Source organism: Rhinoraja longicauda, chromosome 2, assembly GCF_053455715.1.
Source record: "Rhinoraja longicauda isolate Sanriku21f chromosome 2, sRhiLon1.1, whole genome shotgun sequence".
In the NCBI taxonomy this organism is placed as follows: Eukaryota; Metazoa; Chordata; class Chondrichthyes; order Rajiformes; family Arhynchobatidae; genus Rhinoraja; species Rhinoraja longicauda.
Window position 1 is genome coordinate 80,840,092 of NC_135954.1, and position 26,540 is coordinate 80,866,631.

Here is a 26,540-nt window from a genome sequence, read left to right on the forward strand (position 1 = left end):
TTGGTCATAGCTGGCATAACAGCAGAATAAAAAAATTATCTTAACGTCCTGGCTCAGGGAGGTGCAAATCAGAACTAGTTTGCAATCACAGTTTTATTAACCTGTAGTAACAAGTAGAATAATCTCAAGACAAATAGGTTGCAGCTTCGTGAATGTGCTCTGACATTAAAACAAGATAATTTTGTTGAAAAGCCAAAGAGCGTTCTGTGGTTGTGTAGATGAACTCTTACAAAATAGAAGGAAAGAAAATATTTACCAATAAAACTTGAGCAAAAATATAGCAGAAAGCAGAGGTCATTCACACACAGTTGAGGTGTGAGAGGGTTCAGAGATGTTTACATATTTAACAAGGGTTAATTGTGACTGGTTGAGATTCTGTAACCTAAATAAACTAAACAGTGACATTATACCATATTATGACCTGAAAAGTGATAAATTATATAGAAATGAATAGGGAATGGAGTGGTGTTTTGGAATTCAATGATAATGAGTGGGTTTAAGATGTAAAACATTATGATAATAAGCAGGTTTCTCTGCACATGAAACCCAATCTGCACAGAAATTACCAGGCCTTGGTACTTAATGTTACATCCATTAATGCAATAATGTTTCAATTAATTCAGGTTGACTGAATAATTGTGCGTTATAAGTTGATTTCTAATGAGGGCACATTTAGTGAAAAGGTTTTGTATCGTTCTGATATCCTGTGGGTAATTATATTGTAATTATATACTAAAAAGAAAGTAACCATTATCTGCTGGTGCTGTTAGTTGGACATAATTAACAATTGGAGACACCTAATCATAAATCCTAATGAGTCTGACTGGCAGTGATTCAATGACTCTTAACCACACTGGGATACATGGTTCCAACACGTCATAAAATGCAAGCTTTTCTTCAGAGGTAGCACTCTTTCTGTTGAGTACAATTTCAAAACAATTAGAAAGCCACAGAGAGCTTTGTCAAAGCTGTGAAATTTTATTTTGAATCTGCCTCTTATAAACCTGGTGAAGAAACAATGTGTCTTGTTGCAATTGTCTAAGCGCAAACATCCCTTACATTTCCCATCACTTCATCTGTGCTTTAGTTTTAGTTTAGAGATACAGCATGGAAACCGGCCCTTCAGCCCATTGAGTCCACACCGACCAGCAATCAGCCATACACTAGTTACATTCAACACACTAAGTGCAATTTACAGAAGCCAATTAACCTACAAATCGGCATGTATTTGGAATGTGAGAGAAAACCAGAGCACCCGGAGACAACCCATGAGGTCACAGGGAAAACATACAAACCGTACAGACAGCACCTGTAGTCAGGATCGAACCTGAGTTTCTGGTGCTGTGCCACTGTAATGCGTGATGAAGAGTATAAGAATGGCATCATATAACTGAATATTTTTACATCCATTAGTAGAAAGGAAATGTAAAGCATGTTTACATTTCTTTCTCTCTCATTTCATCTGAATAGCACATAAACTTAAAAACAGGTGTCTGAACTTTCGGTGACAGCTGAGCTGCTTTTCATCAGTGTCAATTGACAAGTATCCTGCTTACTTTACTCAGTTCACAGCTAAGTTATTGCCAGAATTGTTAACACTTGAAGGTTTTTAACATTCAGCATTTAAAATGATATGATGTCAGTATCATCAAGTTGTCTTTGTCTCGATTCCTGATAAACAACTGAGGAGCAACAAAGAAGTGACAATAAAAACAAGAAAGAGTGGCTTTAATTTGTGAAGAACATCTAGCACCAATATATTCATTTTGATTTTCACACAAAAAAAAGAGACAATTGCAGGAGTCAAATTTGGCTGCACCTACATCTTATAATGAGGAAGCTTTGATGCTCCTAACTTCACACAGATTTGGGCAGAAAGTTCAACACACTCGGCATGATTCTTCTGGCCATTGATGTCAATGGTTAGAAAATCAGCAGATTGTTCAACTCCAGCCATTCCTCTATGATCTCTGTAATATCTGCTGATTTGGATAGGAAGACCGTCACAGACTGGGAGTACACATTGTTGCTCTGTTGACTCACAGGAATGGGCAGTGACCAGATCACAACATTTATTTCACTTTCTCTTTTATGCCAGAGATCACTGATTTCAGAATAATAGGTAATGATTTTCCTTGGGCCTCCATCTACTCTCCCATCATATCAGCTCATTGATTGTGAAACCAAAAGATCATTGATTTCCTCCAACCTGTGTTAAAATCAAAGGAGCTGTCAGACCAGAATGGTATTTTCCTCATGCATCATGGTCAACTATAACAACGTAAATATATTTTTGGAAACATCATTTCTCGACCACTTTTACCATTTTCAGTTGAAATTAGTTTTCGAGATCTCCAATTATATTTTGACACTGATTGAATTACACACTCATTCAAATTAAAACCTTACTGCTGAAACTGACGATTGTGTAGAGCTATATTGTATTCATTTTTGTTAGAATGGTGTTCAGATGCATATTTAAGATGTTTTACGTGGTAGCCCACCTACCATCGGTCTAACTGTTTTACCCCGCTCCCTAATCACTAATGCATAACTCCAGTTTCAGTCACTGATAACCACAAAGTTGTATACACTGGAATTTAGAAGGATGAGAGGAGATCTTATCGAAACGTATAAGATTATTAAGGGGTTGGACACGTTAGAGGCAGGAAACATGTTCCCAATGTTGGGGGAGTCCAGAACAAGGGGCCACAGTTTAAGAATAAGGGGTTATGCATTAGTGATTTTTAATTTAGAACTGAGATGAAGAAAAACTTTTTCAGTTGTGAATCTGTGGAATTCTCTACCTCAGAAGGCAGTGGAGGCCAATTCTCTGAATGCATTCAAGAGAGAGCTAGATAGAGCTCTTAAGGATAGTGGAGTCAGGGGGTATGGGGAGAAGGCAGGAACGGGGTACTGATTGAGAATAATCAGCCATGATCACATTGAATGGCGATGCTGGCTCGAAGGGCCGAATGGCCTCCTCCTGCACCTATTGTCTATTGTCTATAAAGTTACATGTTTGCAAGGCAGGTCAACACCTTCTTTGCCAGAGGAAAATTCTGTTTTACAAAATCATGTGAAAACATTGTATGATTCAGTGGGATCACCTCTCATTGTTCTAAGCTCTAGAACACAGTCCCAGTCCACCCAGTCTCACATGTGGCAAACAGCCATGTGTGGAATCAAAGATAGACACAAAATGATGGGGTTACTCAGCGGGACAGGCAGGAACAGGCTGGAGATACTGAGCTCAGTCTGAAGAAGGGTCTTGACCCGAAATGTCTCCCATTCCTTCTATCCAGAGATGTTGCCTGTCCCACTGAGCTACTCCAGCATTTTGTGTTTATCTTCGGTGTAAACCAGCATCTGCAGTTCCGTCCTACACATGTATGGAATCATTCTGGTGAATCTTTACCACACTCCCTCTGTGGCAAGTACATCCTTTTTTCAGGGAAGGTGATCAAAATAGCAGGTTCAGTCTCACCATGTTCTTCATTCAAATCCTCCTCTCTCATTAACCTAACATAAGAATTCCCCTCTTAATCGCTTATTATAATCTGCATTTTGGTTTTAAGTGGCATTTACATAAGCATATTTTGGTCACTGAACTTTAACACAACCCATTTTCTAATCCTTTAAAACCGCTCTGGTTTTCTACTTTGTGCACCAAAATGGATGACCACACATTTTTCTATATTTTATGCCATCTTTCTGCTAATACATCTGCTAATATATTTAATATATCTATATATACTTAAGTGCTCCATGTATTCCTCACACCTCATACTTGCAAATTCCCTTAACGAAGTATCATCGGCAAATTCAGAATTGCACAATCTAGAAGATGGATAATAGTATATTCTCCATTTACTTGAAAAATGCAGCTCCTTTGATCAAGAAGCTCAGGCACTATCAAACGTGTGTCATTTCAGCACCTCTGAAGTATCATAAAGTATGACATGTTGTGCACTTGAGTCTTTCAACAAGGCAGCACTACTAAAGTAGATTTCCAGGGTGTGGCCAAAGATAGCAAACAAAAAGAATAAAATAACTGCTCAGATATTTCTAATTTAGGATTAGTAGTTTTTGTAAGGGCTAAGACTGTTGAGTCTCAGATCATAGCATTAGAGATTGCAAACATCTATATACTAAAACTCTAATTTGTTTGTTTGTTTGTTCCTGAACTACAGTCAAAACGGTACACGATAGCACAACAATTTTAGGCCCACCTTACTCACAGTCGTCACTTTGGTGCTAATGGAGAAGTTTCATTGAAATTGGTGTTATATTTTTTAAGTTATTCATGTTTTAAAGTTTAAATCTATCTCCTAGGGAGGGAGGGGGGATGGAAGGAGGGAGGGAGGAGGGGGAGGGGATAAGGGGGGTTGAGGGGGAGGGGAAGGGAGGGGAAGTGGGTGGAGGGAGGTGGAGTGAGGGGAAGGGGAGGTGAAGGTGGAGGGGGTGGAGGGAAGGGGGAGGGAGGGGGTGGGAGTGGAGGGAAGGAGGAAGGGGGAGGGAGGTGGGGAGAGGGGAGGCCGGAGTGGGGGAGGAGTGGGGGAGGAGGGGAGGAGGGGGTGGGGGAGGAGAGGGTACTGCACCAATGCAGGAGACGTTTGGGTCCAACGGGTCCACTTGGTCTAGTTTAATTTAAAGGTTGGGATGTGGTTTTATCTGTACTTCGTAATAGTTTACTGCTGAGACAAAGCCAGAGCTACAACATTCCTCTTAGCCTAACAGTAACATGCTTGCATTGTATGGCTGAATCCAAAATTATCATGCCAGGGAAGTCTATAAATATGTGGTTAAGATTTATACATGAACAGGCCCTTTGACCCACAATGTCTGTGCCGAACATAATGCCAAGACCAACTCTTGTCTGCCTGCACATAATTCATATCCCTCTATTCAGCATAACGATGTGCATATCCAAGAGTCTCATAAATGCCACTATCAGCAGCGAGTTCCAGGCACTCACCACCCACTGTGTCAAAAAAAAACTAGGCCTGCTCATCTCCTTTAAACTTTACCCTATCACCTTTAGAGCAATGACCTCCAGTATTTGATTTTGCCATCCTGGGAAAATGGTTCTGACTGTCTACCATATCTATGCCTCTCATAATTTCATATACTTCTATCAGGTCTCCTTGCAGTCTCTGGCATTCCAAAGAAATTAATCCAAGTCTGTCCAACCTCTCCCTGTATCTAACATTCCCTAATCTAGGCAAAGTTCTGGTAAACCTTCTATGCATTCATTTCAAAGCCTTCACATCCTTCCTGTGATGGGGTGACAAGAACTGCACACAATACTCCATATGCAGCCTAACCAAAGTCCTATAAAACAGCATCATGACTTCCTGACTTTTATTCTCAATGCCCCAACCAATATACCACATGCCTTCTTTATCACTGTCACTACTTGTGTTACTATTTTGAGGCACCTATGCACTTGGACCCCAAGACCCCTCTGTACTTTGTTATTAATGGCAATACCATTAATTGTATATTTCCCTTGCATCTAAGGATAAATGTATGGTAAAAATTCCCTTCATGGTACTGCTAAAGCCAACTCAACCAGAACTCCATGTGTAGGAAGGAACTGCAGATGCTGTTAGCACTCCTGACCCGCTGAGTTACTCCTGCATTTTGTGCCTATCTTCAACCAGGACCCCACATGATTTCAGGGCTTGGCATAGAAATGTGCAGCCACTTTCACTGGAATCTAGGGTGTTAGGATTTGAATGCTTTATCATCTCATTGAAGGACCATTTGTACGGTAACTGAAGATTCCCAACACTTGGGAAAGAAAAGCTTAAAATTCTGTTCAAATTTTGTTACAGTTTTTTGAAGTGAAGTCACTGTTCTGAAGAGGAAATTTGGCAGACAATTTGTACACATCAAGCTCCTACAAATAATCACGATAATGACCAGAACCGTGTCACATTCATTGATACATAAATATTGGCCGTGCCACTGCAGATAGCCTACTTTTTCCGCATCAAAATGGTGGCTTAGTTTTGTTTGTATCCTGCTAGGAAAACAGATTCTCAGTTAAAACGTCCAATCTGAAGACAGCAGCTCTGACAGTGTTGTTCTACGTCAGTGCTTGAAGTGGATTATTAGCATGCAATACTTAAGCTCAAGGGTCCAATGTGGATTTGCAACCTCTGAACAAGAGTGCTAACAACTCAGTCATTGTTAACAAGAGTTCATCTTCCCTGCAGCATGATGATGTATTCAGAGCAGCACAGTGACACAGCAGTTGGTTCTGCTCATTTACAACTCTAGAAATCCAGGTTTGATTCTGACTTCAAACGCTGTCAATGCAAACTTGGCATGTTCTCCATGTGAATCCAGTTTTCTCACATGTCCCAAAGATATACTGAAAGGTTAATTAGATCCTGTAAAATTACCTATGGTATAATAGGAATAGACAATAGGTGTAGGAGTAGGCCATTCAGCCCTTTGAGCCAGCAAAAGTAAACAGCAAAAGGACTATTAAAGACCAATGCTGAGAAGACAAATGGGACTTATGGGAATCCTCTATTGGTAGCCAGTATTCCCTCAATGGGCTGAGTGGCCTCCTTATGTGTACTCTAAATGCCCAATGCCAAAGGTATGGACTGGAGTTTCTGGAATTAAACTTTACTGAGACATTTTGGGTTCCTAAAAGTGATATGTTTTGTTTTAAATGTTTTATCCGAATGCTGCCTGGATTAGAGTGGTTTAGTTACAGGGAGAGGTTGGATAGGCTTGGATTGTTTTCTCTGGAATGTCGGCGATTAAGGGGAGACTTGATAGAACCCTATGGAACTCACTACCCCAAACCGTTAGAGACTCCCCCACACTCACCACATTCAAAACATCGCTGAAGTCTCACCTGTTCAGTACTGCCTTCAACCACTGAAGGTCATCTCACCTTCTGTCTCCTTTCTCTGTTCATTTATTTATTTACTTATTTATCTATTTATTCATTTCACTATGTTCTCAAAATCTCTGTAAAGCGTCTTTGAGTATATGAAAAGCGCTATATAAATAAAATGTATTATTATTATTATTATGAGAGGCATCGATAGGGTAGACAGTCAAAACCTTTTTCACAGGTTGGAAATGTCCAACAATAGAGGGCATAGCTATAAAGTGAGATGGGGAAAGTTTAATAGAGTTGTGCAGGGTGTGTCTTTTACACAGAGGGGGGGGTCCTGCAACACATTGCCAGGGGTGATGGTGCAGTCAGATACAATAGTGGTGTTTAAGAGGCTTTTGGGTAGGCACGTGGAAGTGTAGGGGATACGGTGATAATGATAATGTTCAAGCAGGTTGACTTGGCATCATGTTCGACACAAACATTGTGGGCCGAAAGGCCAACCCTGTGCTGCACCTATGTTCTAAAAGATGTTTCCAGTGCCAACTTACTTAAATGTTTTTATGAGTTAAACAAAATTATTGTGATCATGGTTCAGAATGCCTTAAATATTTAGGGATCTTTCCAGGGATCTCAGTGCCCATCAGAAACATGAAAGACGTAATAGTGAGCTGATGTTTGGACTGATCAGACTGAGCAGTTATCATTGTTATTATATTGATCATTTGCCATCATTGTCATTGGAAAAGCAATGCAAGTTTGAACAAAATGGCTTAAACGTTTCCAAAGTGATGGCAGATGATTTCACGTGGAAATTCAATCCTTCAGAATATGTTATTAAATGTCAGAGAAATTAGTTTCACAGATTGTTTTGTTTGAATTCCAGGATAGACAAACCACTGTGAAAAGAAGAGATGGTAATTCCCAGCCAACAAAAAAGTCAGAGGAGCGCATCAAGATACAACGAGCTAACTCTGTCACAGTTGACGGACAAGGTTTGCAGGTACGTTGTTCAACATTGCAAGATACTTACTTCTCACTCAGTTCAGTCACTTCTCAACAAGGGCTTGGTAGAAACTTGTAATCTTTAAACAAACTGCCAATTAAAAAAATTGAACAGGAACAGTTCAGACAGGAGATGTTCTTGATGACTTAATGGGAGTGAAGTGTACTGTTGAAATGGGAGAGAAAGATCAGTTAAGGGAAAATTTAGAAAGTTAAAGAGAAAGGAAGAGGCAGTCAGAAAGTTCAGATATGAGATGAGTTTGGATGCAGTAACAAAGAAATAAAGTCAATAGACTCCCTATGAGCAGTTCCACAGGATTTTCTGGGCCGAGATTATTTTGCAAGCAAGGTATTGCAATATTATTTATGATTTTAATCTTGATATAACATCATAGAACTATGGAATGATACTGCATAGAAAAAGGGCTTTGGCCTAATAAGACCAGGTTAACCATCAAGCATCCATTTATATTAATTGTACATGGAACCCATTTTATTTCCCCTACATTTCCATTATCGTTCATCTATAAACTTTCGGGCAATTTACACTAGTCGATTAATTCAGCAATCAGCAATAATCCGCCTTGTGAGAGGAAACTGGAGCAGCGGGAGGAAACTCAAGGTCACAGAGAGAATGTGGAAACTTCATATAGACAGTACTGGAGATCAGTATTGAACCCAAATCACTGGAGTTGTGAGGCAGCGACTTACTGCCTGTGCCAGTTGGATCAACTAATCTTGCCTAGAAGACAAGTTCATGATGTGTACTTTGAACATTTTCTTGTTAAGGCAACCAGAGAATGTGCTGTTGAATTTAAAAATGTATCATAGAGAAGGGTCCTCAGGGGGTTTTGGATTTTCATTAGGTATTTACTTCAATTACATTAATGGTAAAAGCTCATGCTGTTAAGAGTAAAAGATTAGAAAGGTCAGATGACTGGTAAGCTAACCAACAAAAAAGAACAAGAAGTTGAAATAAAGGTGTCACTTCTCAGTCAGCAAACTGTAACTTCTATGGTGCTTCCTGGGCTTATTTATAGTTTATATTTATAATATACTATTTATAATTTATATTAATGTACGAAAAGCACAGTGTATTGAATACAAATTTGCTACCATTTCACTGACCTATGAGGAAGAAATAAAGAGTGAAAGGTTGAGTGAAAGGACAAAACATTATCAGATGGAGAATAAAAGTGGGGAAATTAGAGGCATCAACTTAGCTAATGAGGATAGAGAAGTAGAATATTATTAATGAGAGGCAACAGAATCGTGTGGTTCGGAATTATATGGGTATTCTCAGCAAGTTATAAGGAAGGCTATTGGAGGGTTGGCCTTCATTGCAAAGAAGGATTGTAAAGTACAGAAGTTTTGATCCATTTATGTAGAGCACTGGTAAAATCATATTTGGAGTTTCACACACATTTTTTGTGTCCTTATTAAAGAGGGTATATAATCACAGTATTTGGTTTTCTAGTGTGAAGAGATTGCCTTATGCAGTAAGTTTGAGCACGTTTGATTTTTTTTAGATTTAGAGATACAGCGCGGAAACAGGCCCTTCGGCCCACCGAGTCCGCACCGCCCAACGATCCCCGCACATTAACACTATCCTACACACACTAGGGACAATTTTTTTACATTTTACCCAGTTAATTAACCTACAAACCTGTACGTCTTTGGAGTGTGGGAGGAAACCGAAGATCTCGGAGAAAACCCATGCAGGTCACGGGGAGAACGTACAAACTCCGTACAGATAGTGCCCGTAGTCAGGATTGAACCTGACTTTGGGTCAAAAACAATAACGTTTAGAGAATGGGGTGATCTTATTGAAGCATTCAATATTTTGTTTTAATAGGATAGATGCTCAGAGGATGTTTTGAATTGAGAGGAAACTAGAATAGGAAACATCCTTTCAGAATAATGGAGTTACCCATTTAAAAGGGAGGTAAGGAGGAATGTGTTTCCTCTGGTTTGAATAGTGCCAATTTGATTCTCTTCACAAAGAAGTCAATTCATTGGAATTATCCAAGGTTAAGATAAACACATTTTGGTCTATAGGGAAGAAAAAGATTTGGGGAATTTGCAGAAAAGTGATGCCGAGACTAAGATTAGATCAGATAAGCCCAAATCAGTCAAAGACTGGCCACATTGTTTCCTCTTGTTCTCTTCCAATATCCATTATGATCTTCTGGTCCTGTGAAAATATTTATTTCTAAGACATTCAGAGTAGGGAACTTTGCAAAAGCTTCCTCAAGTTCTAATGCTCCAGCTGCACATCTAATCACATCTATTTTGCTACCTTTCTCCTTTTGACACTATCAAACAATGGTGGTATTTTACTTTAAATGCCGAATAGTTCAATAATAGTCAGACTTTTATTAAAAAGCCTGGCCAGAACTGCTTTTACTTAGAAGGTCCAGTCAGTAATCTACCATTGAGCAAGGCATAGTCTAACATTGTGATGGATAATGATGGAAGTGCTGATGGAAGTTAACAGTAATTTGCTCTGCTGATTCGCTCTATTACCGTTTCCTCATTTAAAACAATGGGAGGGCATGGCAATGCACACAAAAAATAATTATACCCCAAGGCTGAAATCTTGAACAAGGTTGGTTACAAATGCAGTTAAATCACATACATCAGCTTTCCATACTACCTGCCAGAACTCTCTTCTTGGCACTATTCAAACCATGAGTGACATTAGAACAGCAATCCAGAAATATTGGAATTTAAATTTGATCAGTGACAGAAATGGTGTTTGCAATGCATATCTAATCTAAATCTATCCATTGTGTTGTAGGCAGCATGTGAAACATGTGGTCAAATCTAACACCAAGGTTGTAAATAATCTGATTCATTTTTGGATATTTGCCGTAGGGATGGATGGAATTTGTGTTGACGTCATGGAGTTTGTGGCAGGAATTATTGAAAGTTATTTGAGTCTTTGCAGTACTCAGATAACTTTTCTGCTCATGTAGTATGGAGATAAGGCAAACAGTCTGACAACTTAGAAACAATTTAGGATATAAAGATGTAAACAGTTGTGAGGTTTTGCACTTTGTGCTTGTCTATGTTCGGTTAAGACAAAGAAAAAAGTGGAATATAAAATGCAAAGTTGGGAAGTCCACTGTCAAATCAGCATTGCATGTTTATTTGCACCACCATCTCAGTTCTCCATGTATTGCCAGTCTTCATTAGGTAGTTCTTTGAAACTTCCTTGACCTCGACAGAGTACTGTGTTTTTCCCGTCTAAGTGGTGTGTACATATTGTGGACATCAGATTTGGTCCTTGTTTAGCTGTGTATCACCTTAAACAATGTATACTTCATAGCCCAATTTAAACCGCATAGATTTTACTTAAATTCAAATAATAAGCCGTTATCCCAAAAACTTAGAAAATCACATCAATTGACACTGATATCCAAGAATGCTATTTTGATTGATTCATTTCTGAAGCATTAATTGACGTGGGATAAAAAAAAAGGCTTAATCTGTAAACAGATTATTACTCAATAATGATATTTTTTCTTCGAAAATAAAGTAATACAATAAGCTTCTGTGATGTCCACATGGGTAAAATGAAATTAAAAAGAGTATGAAAACCCTCGGTATCCTCACCCAATTTTGAATGAACTGATCTCCAAATACCCCTAAGCCACTCCATCCCCCTCAAGGCCTTTCTGAGCAAGAATGTCTTTACAGTCACTATCCAGAGGCTACCCGAGTTTTGTTATTTCCTCGGAATTGTCTGAGTAGACAATAGACAATGGACAATAGGTGCAGGAGGAGGCCATTCGTCCTTTCGAGCCAGCACCGCCATTCAATGTGATCATGGCTGATCATTCTCAATCAGTACCCCGTTCCTGCCTTCTCCCCATACCCCCTGACTCCGCAATCCTTAAGAGCTCTATCTAGCTCTCTCTTGAATGCATTCAGAAAATCGGCCTCCACTGCCTTCTGAGGCAGAGAATTCCACAGATTTACAACTCTCTGACTGAAAAAGTTTTTCCTCATCTCTGTTCTAAATGGCCTACCCCTTATTCTTAAACTGTGGCCCCTGGTTCTGGACTCCCCCAACATTGGGAACATGTTTCCTACCTCTAACGTGTCCAACCCCTTAATAATCTTATATGTTTCAATAAGATCCCCTCTCATCCTTCTAAATTCCAGTGTATGTAAGCCTAGTCGCTCCAGTCTTTCAACATACGACAGTCCCACCATTCCGGGAATTAACCTACTAAACCTACACTGCACGCCCTCAATAGCAAGAATATCCTTCCTCAAATTTGGAGACCAAAACTGCACACAGTACTCCAGGTGCGGTCTCACTACGGCCCTGTACAACTGCAGAAGGACCTCTTTGCTCCTATACTCAACTCCTCTTGTTATGAAGGCCAACATTCCATTGGCTTTCTTCACTGCCTGCTGTACCTGCATGCTTCCTTTCAGTGACTGATGCACTAGGACACCCAGATCTCGTTTTACATCCCCTTTTCCTAACTTGACACCATTCAGATAATAATCTGCCTTCCTATTCTTACCACCAGTGGATAACCTCACACTTATCCACATTAAACTGCATCTGCCATGCATTCGCCCACTCATACAGCCTGTCCAAGTCACCCTGCAACCTCATAGCATCTTCCTCACAGTTCACACTGCCCCCCAGCTCTGTGTCATCTGCAAATTTGCTAATGTTACTTTTAATCCCTTCATCCAAGTCATTAATGTATATTGTAAATAGCTGCGGTCCCAGCACCGAGCCTTGCAGTACCCCACTAGTCACTGCCTGGCATTCTGAAAGGGACTCATTTATCCCCACTCTTTGCTTTCTATCTGCCAACCAATTTTCTATCCATGTCAGTACCCTACCTCCAATACCATGTGCTCTAATTTTGCACACTAATCTCCTATGTGGAACCTTGTCGAAGGCTTTCTGAAAGTCAAAGTACACTACATCCACCGGCTCTCCCCTGTCCATTTTCCTAGTTACATCCTCAAAAAATTCCAGAAGATTAGTCAAGCATGATTTCCCCTTCGTAAATCCATGCTGACTCGGAACGATCCTGTTACTGCTATCCAAATGCTCCGCAATTTCGTCTTTTATAATTGACTCCAGCATCTTCCCCACCACTGATGTCAGACTAACTGGTCTATAATTTCCTGTTTTCTCTCTCCTTCCTTTCTTAAAAAGTGGGATAACATTAGCTACCCTCCAATCCACAGGAACTGATCCTGAATCTATAGAACATTGGAAAATGATCACCAATGTGTCCTTAAGTACCCTGGGATGCAGACAATCAGGCCCTGGGGATTTATCAGCCTTCAGTCCCATCAGTCTACCCAACACCATTTCCTGCCTGAATTTCCTTCAGTTCCTCCGTCACCCTAGGATCTCTGGTCACTAGAACATCTGGGAGATTGTTTGTATCTTCCTTAGTGAAGACAGATCCAAAGTACCGGTTCAACTCGTCTGCCATTTCCTTGTTCCCCGTAATAAATTCCCCTGGCTTCTCCCTGCGATCATGTTTGTTTTGGGTGCTCCAGATTACAACTGTTCATAGAAACCTGTGTATCTTGTGTGCATTTTTGCACATCCTCCTACCCCTCTCCACACACACACGCACACACACACACACATGAACCCCCCCCCCCCCCCGCCCCCACCCGCACCCCCACCCCCACCCCACATCATTCACATCACATTTGGAGGCTGTGGCTCGAGCCTGAAAAATCCAAAATATCCTTTCTTCTCCTTCAAGAGGATCTCTAAACTTACCTCTTTGAGTACATTTATCATCACCCATGATGTGAATGCCTCCTTCTCATTTCTCGTGTCATTTTATTTGTGATTACCTCCATAGAAGGTGATATGATGTTGTGTCATTTATAAATTAAAGTTGTTATTGATGACAGCATCTATTCTAAGGTTGTTTGGGAAGCATTGCTGTCATCAGTCAGAATACAAATTGACACCTTCTGATAAGCTTTAGTACCTCCTTACCAACAGGCTCATTACATTAAACAATAGCTGGTATGCAGAAAGTGATTTCTGGTTAATAGCAAGGTCTTAAAGATCTGCAATAAAACGTAATTAAAAGATGCTGGTTTAAACCAAAGGTAGACCCAAAGTGTTGGAGTAACTCAATGGGTCAGGCAGCATCTCTGGAGAAAACGAACAGGTGATGTTTTGGGTCGGGTCCCTTCTTCGGACTAATTATTGTCGGGAGTGGGGGGAAAAACTGCTTCCGGTGTTTGGGCTCTTGGATATCAGTGAGACCAAGTGAGACTTGGTGACCATTTTGCTGAACATTTGCATTCAGTTTGCCAAGGCCTACCGGATCTTCCTGTTGCCAATCACTTTAACTCACCTTCACATTCCCATTCTGGCCTTTCTGTCCTGGGCCTCCTCCATTGCCAGAGTGAGGCCACAATGCAAATTGGAGGAACAGCATCTCATATTTTGCTTGGGTAACTTGCAACCCAACAGTATGAATGTTGAATTTGTCAATTTTAGGTAACTTTTCCAAAAACCTCTCACCCCTGCCCTCGCTTTCCCCTACCCTTGTCTCTCCACCCCTCTCCTCCCCAAAAAGTTGATGAACCAGTTCCACAGTGTAAACTCTGTATCACTCTTGGGCTCACACCTGTCTCTAACCAATAGTCAGCCTGTCAGGGAACCTCCTTGCCTGAGATCATCTGTTGCCGGCTCCGATTTGTCCCGTTTTTTTCTTTGCTTCCAGTTTTTTTACCCCACTCTCGCTCAAAAATCTGCATCTTGTTAAAATCTCCCGAGCAATTCCTGAACTGCTCTTCACACTTGCACCATCCCCTTGCTCTTGTGCTTAGCGAATCATCCAGCACAGATCTATGTAACTCCCCATCCCTGCTATCTGGGCTTATATCTTCTGTGCTGCTGCTTGGAGTGTAGGAACTTGATACGTTTCATCTTTAGTCAGGGTCTTCACCTTCGTCAATGTGTATCAATGAGCAGAAAGTGCATTTTAGTGAGGTAGAGAGGATGAAATCAATATTCTGGAGAACGAAAGGTGTTTTTAGTCTCTGAAGAATCTGTATTAGTGCCATCATTAACAATTCTTTTTTCTGCCTGCCCCCACTGGTTCAAAGATAATGACAGCATCTGTGAGTATTCCACAGCTTGCTGCTCTGACTGACTCCACTAGCTCCCCGTTCAGGAATGAATGACCCTTTGAACTGAACCAGGCTGGCCTTCAACCTCCAGCAGGCCTGCTGTTGTTTTTGATGCCTAGCCTGCATATATGTGCGACACAGTGGTGCCACAGTGAAACCTATCATTCACTACTTGTCAGTTGATGTCAACCTTGTGAGTCCAGTTGTCTCCAGAATGAATACTTGCTCGAGGGCTGTGGCAGAATTTATCCATCTAAGCTAAGTTTCAACTAATCAATTTTCTGATCCTAAACCATTGTGAACTCCATTAAAACTTTGAGCAGTGGAACTTCTAATCCTTCCTTAAATGCATTTTTTTATAGGTCCTTAAAGTTAAGGTATGACCGTTGATCCATCAAACCCCTTGCTGCACTGCTGTTAACTCATATTTGGAGACACATCATTATCCTCTTGAGAGTGAAAGGAAACCCTTTTATATTTTTCTGTTTCTTCCACAAACACCGTCACTACTTGTGAATTGGCGACCTTGAATTATGCTTTGATGCTTTGATTATCATGTGATGTGCTATCTTGGCAAATAGCAAGATTCACCAACCCTCGAAGAGTTGCAGGTTGTTTGTAAGCAGTACAGTTTCTGCCCCTCAATGGTGAGATGCCTGCTTGCACAATGATTAGTGCAACAAATGTGAAAGATACATCCTCTGGATGCACTGGGACGCATCCTCAGTGATGTGACCTGGGGTCATGGGGTGTTTCGGGTCTCACAACATCAGACACCCTCGCCAAGGCGACCCAGCCGGGGTTGATCAGGCCCCGACTTGCGTCCCAGCAGCAACCGCCCACGGATCAGCCCTCTTAATAACTACTCTGCAGGGGTTGGGAGACTGGTGCATGGAGGGACTGGGCTCTGTGGGGTGAGTCCTGGCCAGGCTCCTCCTGCGTCTCACCAGGTTCAAGGCCTGTGCGCAGCACCTCTTTCTCCTTCTCCGAGCATTTCATTCTTGCCTGATGGCAGAAGGCCTTTCCGTAGCTTATTGGGTTTCTTTCTCACGAAAGACACAGACTGGTGTGCCAACCCATCCTGTCCCGGGTGCCGTAATTCCGTGCCGTCAACTGTCTCTCCAGTAGTCACCAAACTATTCTTGGTTGTCACCCAGTTTATTCCTAGGTGCCACTGGCTGAGCCAGACTTCAATGTGAAAGATACATCCTCTGGATGCGCTGGGACGCATCATCAGTGATGTGTAGTGCACTCACCTGTAACATTCAAGTGAGCATTGCCCCTAAAGATTAATAATGGTCGGAAATGCGCTGGAGTAACTCAGTGGGTCAGGCAGCATCCTTGGAGAATATGGATAGGTGACATTTCGCATCGGGACTCCAATGCCAACCCAAAACATCACCCATCCTTATTCTGCAGGGATGCTGCCTGACCCACTGAGTTATTCCAGAACTTTGTGTCCTCTTGTGTAAACCAGCATCTGTTGTTTGTTGTTACTACATTAATATTGATCATATCATCTGCCAGAATTATTGCACAGGGAATAAAATCTCTCTTCCCAGTCCCCGTGCCATGTGCAAATACAAAAATCTTACGTATTTGTTTACCACAGGGTTTGCATGGTTTGTCCAGCATATATCACTTCTTCCTGAAAGTCCAAAATACAATAAAGTTAGACTGTGCTATTCAATGGCCAACTAATGATTGAAAGTATCTGCACAATATTTAATTATTCAGAAGCAAAAGATTATAAAGTTAATTTACAACACAATGCTTGATTAACATAATCACAAAAGTGGTTTGCAACACTGAAATAACTGTGTTTCAACTCAATGAATCCTTTTCCAGATTTCTTTGTTGAGACTTTGTTGACCATGACAAGACTACTACAAACAGAACTCTGTCACTATCTGAGCACGTCAAGTCTAATGAAACAATGGGAGCAAAGGATCACCAGAATGGGAATAGCCCACTGTACGTGCATTGCTCCAAGACAGGTTTTGACAATTCAGATCAAAACGATCCTTTCATGAAGCTTGTTTCATTGAAGATGAGCCAGATTCTTTTCAACAGGCAGGTAATTAGAACATTAATTATTCCTGTCATTCAAGTGGACGCGTTGTGAATTGCAACTCCCTTGCTGTATGCCAAGTTGTTTACCAGACTGGCTGAAATTTTTCCTCTTCAGTGCGTAGTTGCAACAATCACAATAAATTAATTTTCTTCTTCAATGAAAAACATCATTCCATTACCATCTGAATCTGAGATACTAGCCAAATAAACTTAACATGATTAAATTCTGAGTGTCAACAACTCTCTGAAAGAAAGCATGCTGTCTCCTCTTAATCTTAAGCACAAAGTCTGGAGTGTGTTTGTCAATATTTTCTTTATTATTGGTCTAGTTTTCTTTCCTTTAAGTTTTGTTCTTTTATATGAAATATAAATGCTTACTTAAAGATGTGTTTAAAACATACTTTCCAAGACAATAAAACATTGAGTCAGTATCTGCTCCCTTTTGTAAATGGTATACCATTACTTGCAATCCAGGCTGACACAAGCACAGGCACTTTGGCAGAACAGTGAGAGGAAGGTTGGGGGGGGGGGGGGGGGGGGGGTGATTAGAGACTAGACTGCCACCTTGAGAATAACCCAGAATGAGCCACCACCTTCAGAAGGGGAAACGAGGAGATGGGGACCGTGCATGAAAAAGGCTTCCAGTCATCTTTCACAGTGACACCATAAAGCTTGAAGAACAACATTTTGCGCTGGTGACACTCACTGGCACTTGGTGGAATGGATGTTCATTTTGATTGATGGTATGATAAATTAATGGTTTATTTATCCCTTGATGGCTCCTCCGTTGTCTTATTTCATTCTCAGAAGGCAATGAATGAATATGGCAGTTGATGTAAGAAGCAAAGATTACACTTGCTTTTCCACATGAACCGACAGAGAGAGGGTAGTTCTGGTTAATGCAACAATTTAGTGATCAGCTCGAGCTCCAGTAAAATAAATACAATTTGCCAAGCTGTTTGCCCTCAGGTTTCAGAATGAGCTGCCAAGTGTGGGATGGGTGATAAAGGTGGCATCTCTTTAGCTCTGGCACTGCCAATATGACACACCATTAAGTTATGGCTTCCAGCTGTCAGGATGGATTTTACCCGGAGTGCTAGAAATAACATTATATATTTGTTACTCAGGAAATGATTCCTTTAATTGCAGTGCTCACACATCTGTTCAGGTGTTCTAAAGTACCTTAACTCTTTGGAATAGTGCACTAAGAGGATCGTTAAGTACTACTGAAGTCTAAAACCGATTTACAAAGCAAATTCATATTTACTTCCCAAAGAATTAATGCCTGTATCAGGGAAGAAAAGAAACAAAAAGGAATAACTGTGGCGCACTCTAGAGATACCATGGCAACGAAAGAGACCTATGCAATTCATTGATGTCTATTAATCATGGTTAAGCACATTTATCTTAGTTCTTTATAGCTAACCAGCATAATGATCAGGATTATTATTTATAATTAGAGGAAGTAATAGATCATACATAACCTTTGGATGAGTCTCATTAATTTACCTGATTCCATCGGGACTTCATACTGAGGTAGTTAGGTACTTTATCTCTGTCATTCTGTGCTCCAATGGCACATAGTTAATACTCTGAAAAGGACAGCAATGTGATCATGGAAAGAAAAATATGACAAATACTCAAGGGAAGTTTGTGACTATTTTGTACTGGAGTGGTAAGAAAATGTAGGGCATTGCTTTGAAATTTGGGGATGTAATGTTTCCAGAGTTCATGGGAGTTTTCTAAAATGCACTGACTGATTCATGGCATTTGTTTTTAGGGATATGTTGGTGTTAACATTAAATAAAAGTATGGTGCCAAATGCCACAGTGACAATTATGATAAAGGGACTTAATGATCGTAGATTTGCTTTCAATTAAATACACTATTTAATTAACTGTAAAAGTTATGGAAAATCTGATGAAAAGAACTACTTTCAAGACAATTCATAAGGAGGACAGACATCCTCTGTCCCAAAATATAAGTTGTATGCAAAAGGTGGATCTAACAGGTTTCTTCACTGGAAGTTAAGGGTATTGGATGCGTTTCTTGTATTTTTTGGACTATTATGCATTGATTTATTTTCTACAGCACAGTGGCACAACTGGTAGAGCTGATGCTCCATGGATCAAGTGACTCGGGTTCGACCCCGGTCTATGCGACTTTATAGGTTTCCCAGGGTGCACAGATTTCCTCCCACATCCCAATGATGTGCCTGTTGACAGGTTAACTGACTGCCATAAATTGCCTCTGAAGTAAGTGGATGGCAACAGAATCAGGCTGCAGTTGATGGGCAAGTGACATACAATGTGTCACAGGAAACAAGTGAAAGAGTGGGATTGCTCTGAGAGCTGGCATAAACTCCGTAGCTGAATGGCTTTCTTTGCCAGATGAAAACATGAAACATATGATATATGAATGGGATGTAAAATGTTTAACCACTTACAAATTTGTAGCAGTCATTGCAAAAATGATTGCAAATGGAAACCAGGCATCACGTGCAGCCTCTTATTAATGTTCCCACTAAATTAATCAAGTTGATTTTAACTGTTGGTGCTGAAGGAATAGTCAATGGGCAGCCATGGGAACTTTGGGGCAAGCACATAATTTGCAATGAAGTAGTGAAGTAGTGTCACTCTGGGCCCCAGGGATGCAGTGAAGTGTAGGGGGGAGAGGGGGGGGGGGGGGGGGGCACTGCCCCCTTGCCCTTTCCACACATTTTCCAAATCCAGCAACCTTTAAGGGTAGAATGTTCATTGGTTGAGCAATTGGTACAACCAGGTGGATTGGCATGAAAAGGTACGGGATGCCATTTGGAGACTGTGGTATCCCATTAATTCCAGGTGTCAATATAAAATCTGCAGGTCCTCTCCAGTTTGCAAGCTCCCGATTTGTGTTCAATCTGTACCAACAAACAGGAAATTGTGAAGACCAGTGGGATGTATTTGCGGACCACTGCAGGGCTGCAGGCATCTGAGTTATAGAGTCATACAGCATAGAAACAGGCCCTTTGGCACAACTTTTGTAATCACGACTTTTTGGAATTCCACTGATTTCTTTTTGTATCAATTTAGAAACATTCAGAAAATTGGCAAGTTTAACTTGCAAATAAAAGGTCGCAGATTACAGTGCTAAATTGTTTGTAAAAACCTATACTATTGTGTTAAAATGTTTCTATATTAATTTATTTTCCCAACGTAATATCTATTAATGATGTATTTGAACATGTACAGCATGGGAACAGACCCATTGGCCAATAGTGTCTGTGCTGAACATGATGCCATTTTAAACTAGTCTCCTTTCCCTCCGCGTGATCCATATCCCTCCATTTACTGCATGTGCATCCATGTGTATATCCAAAACCCTCTTAAATGTAACTATTGTATCTGCTTTCATCGACACCACTGACAGACAGTGTGTTCAGGCACTCACTGCTCTCTGTGTAAAAAAAAAAACCTTCCCCTACACATCTTTAAACTTTGTCCCTCTCACCTTAAAGCTATGCCCTCTTGTGTTTGACATATCCACACTGGGAAAAAGATTCTGACTGTCAACCCTATCTATGTGTATCATCAGGCCTCCCCTCAGACTGCTTCAGAGTAAACAAACCAAGTTTGTCTAAATTCTCCATCATAGCTAATACCCTCTAAGCCTCTTCTTAGTAGACCTCTTCTGCACCCTCACCAAAGCTTCCATATCCCTCCTGGAGTTGGCAATCAGAACTGCATACCCATACTCCCAACCAAAGTCCCATGCGGTGGCAGCAGTTGGCTGGGCTATTGCTTCTGCCTGTTGAGTTTTGAGGAGGTCATGTACCGTACAAGGAGGAAGGGGAGAGTTTGACAAGAACAGTCAGTGGGGTCTTTCAGCATTTACTGGTCTGTTAAGTGTTGCACCAATGGAATTCAAACTCTTCTTGAAATAACATGAGATAAATAATACATAAATGAAGCCCTGCATCGTGATGGTTGGCATTGAATAATTTGGATATCTTTTTCCAGGTTACACCCGTTCCAGGCACACACCCGCTTCTGGTTTTTGTCAATCCCAAAAGTGGCGGGAAACAAGGAGAAAGGTGAGCCTCTGTTTTTGTATTTCAGTGATTTGTGGAAAAGGAAATACAGCAGAATGTTGTGCTTGCTGAGAAATTAAACAGAAATTCTAAACGTAGAGGACCAGTGATCAGTCCACATAATTATAAATTTATTATTGTGCTACATATTTGAATATAAATACAGTTTAGTCAGTATCCAACTCAAACAGAAGGCATCGTCTGGCTTTGTCAAAAATGGCACAGGAATGAATGTTATTTATCTGATATTACCGAGGTGTATTCCAAGTTGGGGCATAAGTGAAGGAAAGCCAGAAACCTGGTTGAAGTGGGTATCAGTGTCTTTAGGGACTCCAAAATGTCTAACCATGAGCACAATCAATATATGTCTCCTAAAAGACAATTGTCACCAGCGAAGGGAGAAGGTCGTACAAGGAGGAAGGGGATAGTTTTACAGGAACGAACGGTGGGGTCTTTCAGCATTTACTGGTCTGTTAAGTGTTGCACCAATGGAATTCAAACTCTTCTTAAGATAATATGAGATAAGTAAATCAAGCCCTGCCTCGTGATGATTGGCACTAAATAGGGGTTCTCGAAAACAAATATTTGCTCAAATATTTGTTTCCTTCAAAAAGACTCAAAACATTTCAGTGGCAATGATGAATCAAATTTTAGAAGGATGATGGAGGGCCTCATTGAAACTTAGCGAATAGTGGAAGGCCTGGAGAGAGTGAATGTTTTCACTGGAGTGAGAGTCTAGGACCAGAGGCCATAGCCGCAGAATAAAACGACGCATCTTTAGAAAGATGAGGAGGAATTTCTTTAGTTGGAGGGTAGTGAATCTGTGGAGGCAATGGATATTTTTAAAGCAGAGATTGACATATTCTTGATTTGTAAGGGTGTCAGGTTATCAGGCGAAGGCAAGAGAATGGGGTTGAGAGGGAAAGATAGATCAGCTATGATTGAATGCCAGAGTAGACATGATGGACAGAATGGCCTAATTCTGCTCCTAGAACTTATGAACGTAGTAGCTGCATGGTGGTCTCTACAAGACTGAAGTGGTCTTTGTAGGTAGTGTTCAAGACAGGTAAATACACTGGACCTTCAAAACCTTCCAAAAATATTTGTATAAGTACTTAGCCAAATTTGCCAAAGTGCACAGTAGGCTGAAGAGTGTGATATCCAGCAAGTGAATGGAGGGGCCTAGCAACCTACATGTAGTACTGTAAAGCAGGAGATGCCCAAAATGTCAATGTAAAAGGGGTTAGTTAGTGCCAGAGATGTGCCTGATAGATAGTGTTAGGTCCCGCCTGCTCCCATGCTCTTATCGTTCTCTGATCTTCCACAAATGTTGGCTGTGCCAGCAAAGTGGAGCACCATCTGACACAATATCACAAGCCAAGGAAAATTGTGATCATTGTTACCGTGCTTGGTAGAAGGAATGTCTCCTGCAGCTTTTCCTGAAATTACAATGACCACACGACGCTTGTGTAGTTAATGCAGTTTTTCATAAAGCTGTTGCTAACTTCCTCCATTTCCTGCTTATTCCATAGGGTAATAATTAACATCTTATCCCTTACAACTATCTGTAAAGCAGCAATACATTTTGATGCTCTTAAAATCCATTTGAGAAGTGGAATGTCTGTTGTCTTGCAAAGTTTAAAATTGCAGTTCTGTTGAAAAAAATAATATGTCTGATACTAACTGCGCTTTGATGCCGTCAGTTTATTTTTATGGTTTTATCCATCCCCAGCAAACATAAAATAACATTATAGGAATCATTCCTCTGCCTTGACAGACACTGCTTGATCTGCATAATATTGAACTCTGCCTTATTTTTGAAAAATAAATCTAACAAGATAAACGCCACAAGATAAATTTATGAATTGTCCCCTTTAATTCCATTGCATTCCTATGAAATGCTGAATTAAAATTGTCACTGGTTAATTGTGGAGTGAAAATAAAGAATAGAAAACAAATGACCTGGTACAAGTGTCGTGTCTAGTTAATATCCCCTGCAAGTGCTTCTATTTATCCTCCCCTGTGACTTATGCACTGTTTCAACTCACATTTCTGTAAAAACACTACCTGGGGACATTAATTAGGTCTGACACCAGTACAAGCTTGACCCAAGCACCTTTCTGGAAAAGACCTTCATTATAAATCATCATTAAAACTCAAATGATTACAGTAACAATACAGATCACTTCTTCATTATTATTAAATGATGAATTCATAGGTATTACTTTGTCTGTAAAGAGTCCTTTATGCTTCATCAAATAAACTTTTTTAGATAGCTGACATAAAACTCTAACATAAAACAGATTGCTTTAAGTAATGGATAGTTTATTTATATTCTTTTCACAGAATCTTCAGAAAATTCCAGTTCCTTCTGAATCCACGCCAGGTTTACAGTCTTGGTAGTAGTGGCCCAATGCCAGGGTAAGTACAACAGCAAAGCAGGAATTAAAAGTATCATGTACAGGTTGAAAATCCAAAAGATTACAATCATTGTATTTGTATTAATATTTATGTTAAACAAAAGGGATGTGAGTTGTTTAAAAAAGTAATTGCATTTCATTTTCCAATCTCATGCTAAACACTAATATAATCCATAGAAAATAATTTGTTCTTTTTTATTTAATACTGCTTTTGTAGCTCAATTACCAAATATAGTGCAATAGTTTTGCAAAGAGAACAAAATTATTCAGAGAGACATTCGCTTATTAGCATCATGACATGCATTGCATTCTCTAATGACTGAAATCTAATCAGAAATTGCAACCTGTAAAATTCTGCGGCAATTATTATAAGTTACATAAAAACAATTTTACGGGTATCACCTCAAACTAATTAAGACACAATATATTTTTATTGATGCACCGGTGTCTAATACGATTATGAAAATCTCCTTTGGCTTTTGTGTGACTGAGACACAATGAAGTCTCTTAAATCTGCATAGAAACTTTTGTTATCTTGGGAGTTGACAAGTTTCATTAATGTTGAAGACAAATAGTGAAGAAGGTTCTTGTATGAATTATGCGCTGTGCAGCTTGTTATGATACCCTGTGTTCCCAGCAGGGTGGGATGTACAAGCTGATAAATCTTAACCTTACAGAAACATTACAAGATTGCAGTCAGCCTGAGGCAAGACTACCAGACACATCTGTTTCCTAATTCACAAACAACAGTATAATATCCTAAACGTCTGGCTTTCTATTCAACCATAGAGGCTCTTTCCTGTAAAACATTTTTAAAAAACTATAGTGAACAAGTGTACTTTTTTTTCTGAACCTTTCATTAAAAAAAGAGATGTAGTTTTAATAAGTTGTCCATCAGAGTCCAGTAAAGAATAAAAAGGTGTTCATAAAAATAGTGTTTACATTGGGCATTAATGTAATGTTATACATAAGTGTTTCACAGTTTTAGACTAGGTGCAGAGCATAAGTAGCGTAAAAACAGTAGTGGTGATTGAAGGTTCGAACACTGTTTTGAGGATATTTTTCTTAATAGTCAGAGAAAAGGGAGGATATTTTAGTCATTCCAGTAGGATACCTCTAGCGAATTAAAGAGTTTAATAGTGAAATAGAGGAGAGCATGAAGTTGAGGAAGTCTGGTGGCAGAAGAATGCAAAAGAGTGCTAGCATGCAAAGTTGGAAGATCTTGCCAAGTTAAAATGAGGTGATGCGGTGGAAGGGATTGTAAAAATCCTTCTGAAATCAATGTATTACAAGACAAGCAGTCAACAGATGAAAACATTGATGGTGGAATCTGGAGTTTGGGTGTGGATGGAGTTTGGAGAATAAGCTCAAATTTCTGTACAAAGTGAACCATGGGAGTCAAGCGAGCAAAATTGAGGGAACAAAATATGGTTTGGACAGGAGGCGTCCATGGGGAGAAACTGAAACTGGCATCCTTAGCAATGGATTAGTAACGGGTTTGAAGCTCAATAAAGGAATCTTCCAAAAAGTCAGCACTACATGCACACAACCTCATCGTGAATGAGTAGGGAAAGTCAATGGAGTTGGGACTGTGGGGGTAGAAACTTTGAATTCATCTGCACAACTTTGGACTGGGTCAATTGATGTTGCTCACAGCATCACTGAGAATATAGCTGGGAAATTCACAATTCATAAATAGAAGCGAGAGGGAAACGAGAGAAAAGTCGGTGACACATGGTACCAAGTCTCCAGCTTCAATTTTCTGATAAGTTATGGTGTTTGCCTAAAGTGAAGCACATACAGTCCTTTCAGCTGCAACAAATATAAAATATCAATGAAATGAAAGGAACTTTGTCTGTCGCATTGCCTTCACCACCCCCAATTCCCCAAAGATCACTGAAGGTTGCAGCCAGGACAAGCAGATGAGGTGGTGTCAGAGTTACATTGGATGCTGGCCTTCATTTCCCAGGTCATTGAAAATAAGACAAGACGGTCATGTCACAAAGTGAGGCCCATTGAAGAAGGCTGATTCAGAGGCAGATCATGTGACCAGCATCCTGGTCCACTCTGACCAGAGTTTCTGGGGAAAGGGCAACAAAGTTCTCAATGCTTAGAAAGGCAACATCTTTTTTTTTCTTTCAGAGATCCAAAGAAGGAATTAGCAACAGCATCAGGTTTTTTTTCAGCAGCATATTTGAACGGCATCGTCTAGCTTGGGTATATAATGTTTGTAATATTCCATCAAATTTCCCGCAGAGAACTGTTATTATTTCGATCTGACATTTCCATTCGTTTTCTCCCAGAGAAAGTGATATTTTGTTGGATTTGCACCAATGACCAACAGCTAGGAAAAAAGATTAATATTCATTACAAACGAACTGGGTTCAAAACAAAGATCCAGATGGAAGGCAAATGGCTGCAAAACAAAAATGGAAATTTAAAAATTAAACTCACTCTCAGAGAACTGAACTGTTAATGAAAATAACTTTTCAGCTTCTCTTAGTCTGCTGCATCTGTTAATTCTCAACGAGTGACATAGCCAAATACACCGCAACACTGAGGGAATCAGAACAAGTCTGGATTTTCAGCTTTGTCCTTGATCGTTCTGCTGGCTTTGTATGTGAACTTTGAGTGCAAGGCAAGAGAAGTGTGAATGATATCTATTTGCATGAACGGGTGCATTCCCATATGTGCATCAGTAATATTTTACAGAAATAAATGTTAATTAATGTGCAGCAACAACACATTGCGGAAATGAAGGCGATTCTTGCAGTGAACCTGTTTTCATCAAGGTTTTGCCAGTCGTTTAAAATTGCACCATGTTATTATGACCAGGATGTCTCAGAAATGGGTCTACAATGATCAGAAACAATTTAATCTACCTGTATTTCAAATTTTTGATAAGTGAAGTTTGCAAGCTTCTTGCCTCAAGTAAGAGGGACTTATTTGTTCT

At 40.1% G+C, this 26,540-nt stretch overlaps 1 protein-coding gene across 2 annotated transcripts in view; it reads left to right on the forward strand.

Moving 5' to 3' along the window:
- The window catches only part of dgkb (diacylglycerol kinase, beta), a 506,131-nt gene that overhangs the window by 230,585 nt on the left and 249,006 nt on the right, over positions 1 to 26,540 (forward strand). For both annotated transcript variants that reach the window (XM_078421953.1, XM_078421946.1), the window contains exons 14-16: positions 7,752 to 7,868; positions 21,097 to 21,170; positions 23,514 to 23,588. In XM_078421953.1, coding sequence (XP_078278079.1) covers positions 7,752 to 7,868; positions 21,097 to 21,170; positions 23,514 to 23,588 — 266 coding nt within the window. The remainder of the gene's footprint in view (positions 1 to 7,751; positions 7,869 to 21,096; positions 21,171 to 23,513; positions 23,589 to 26,540) is intronic.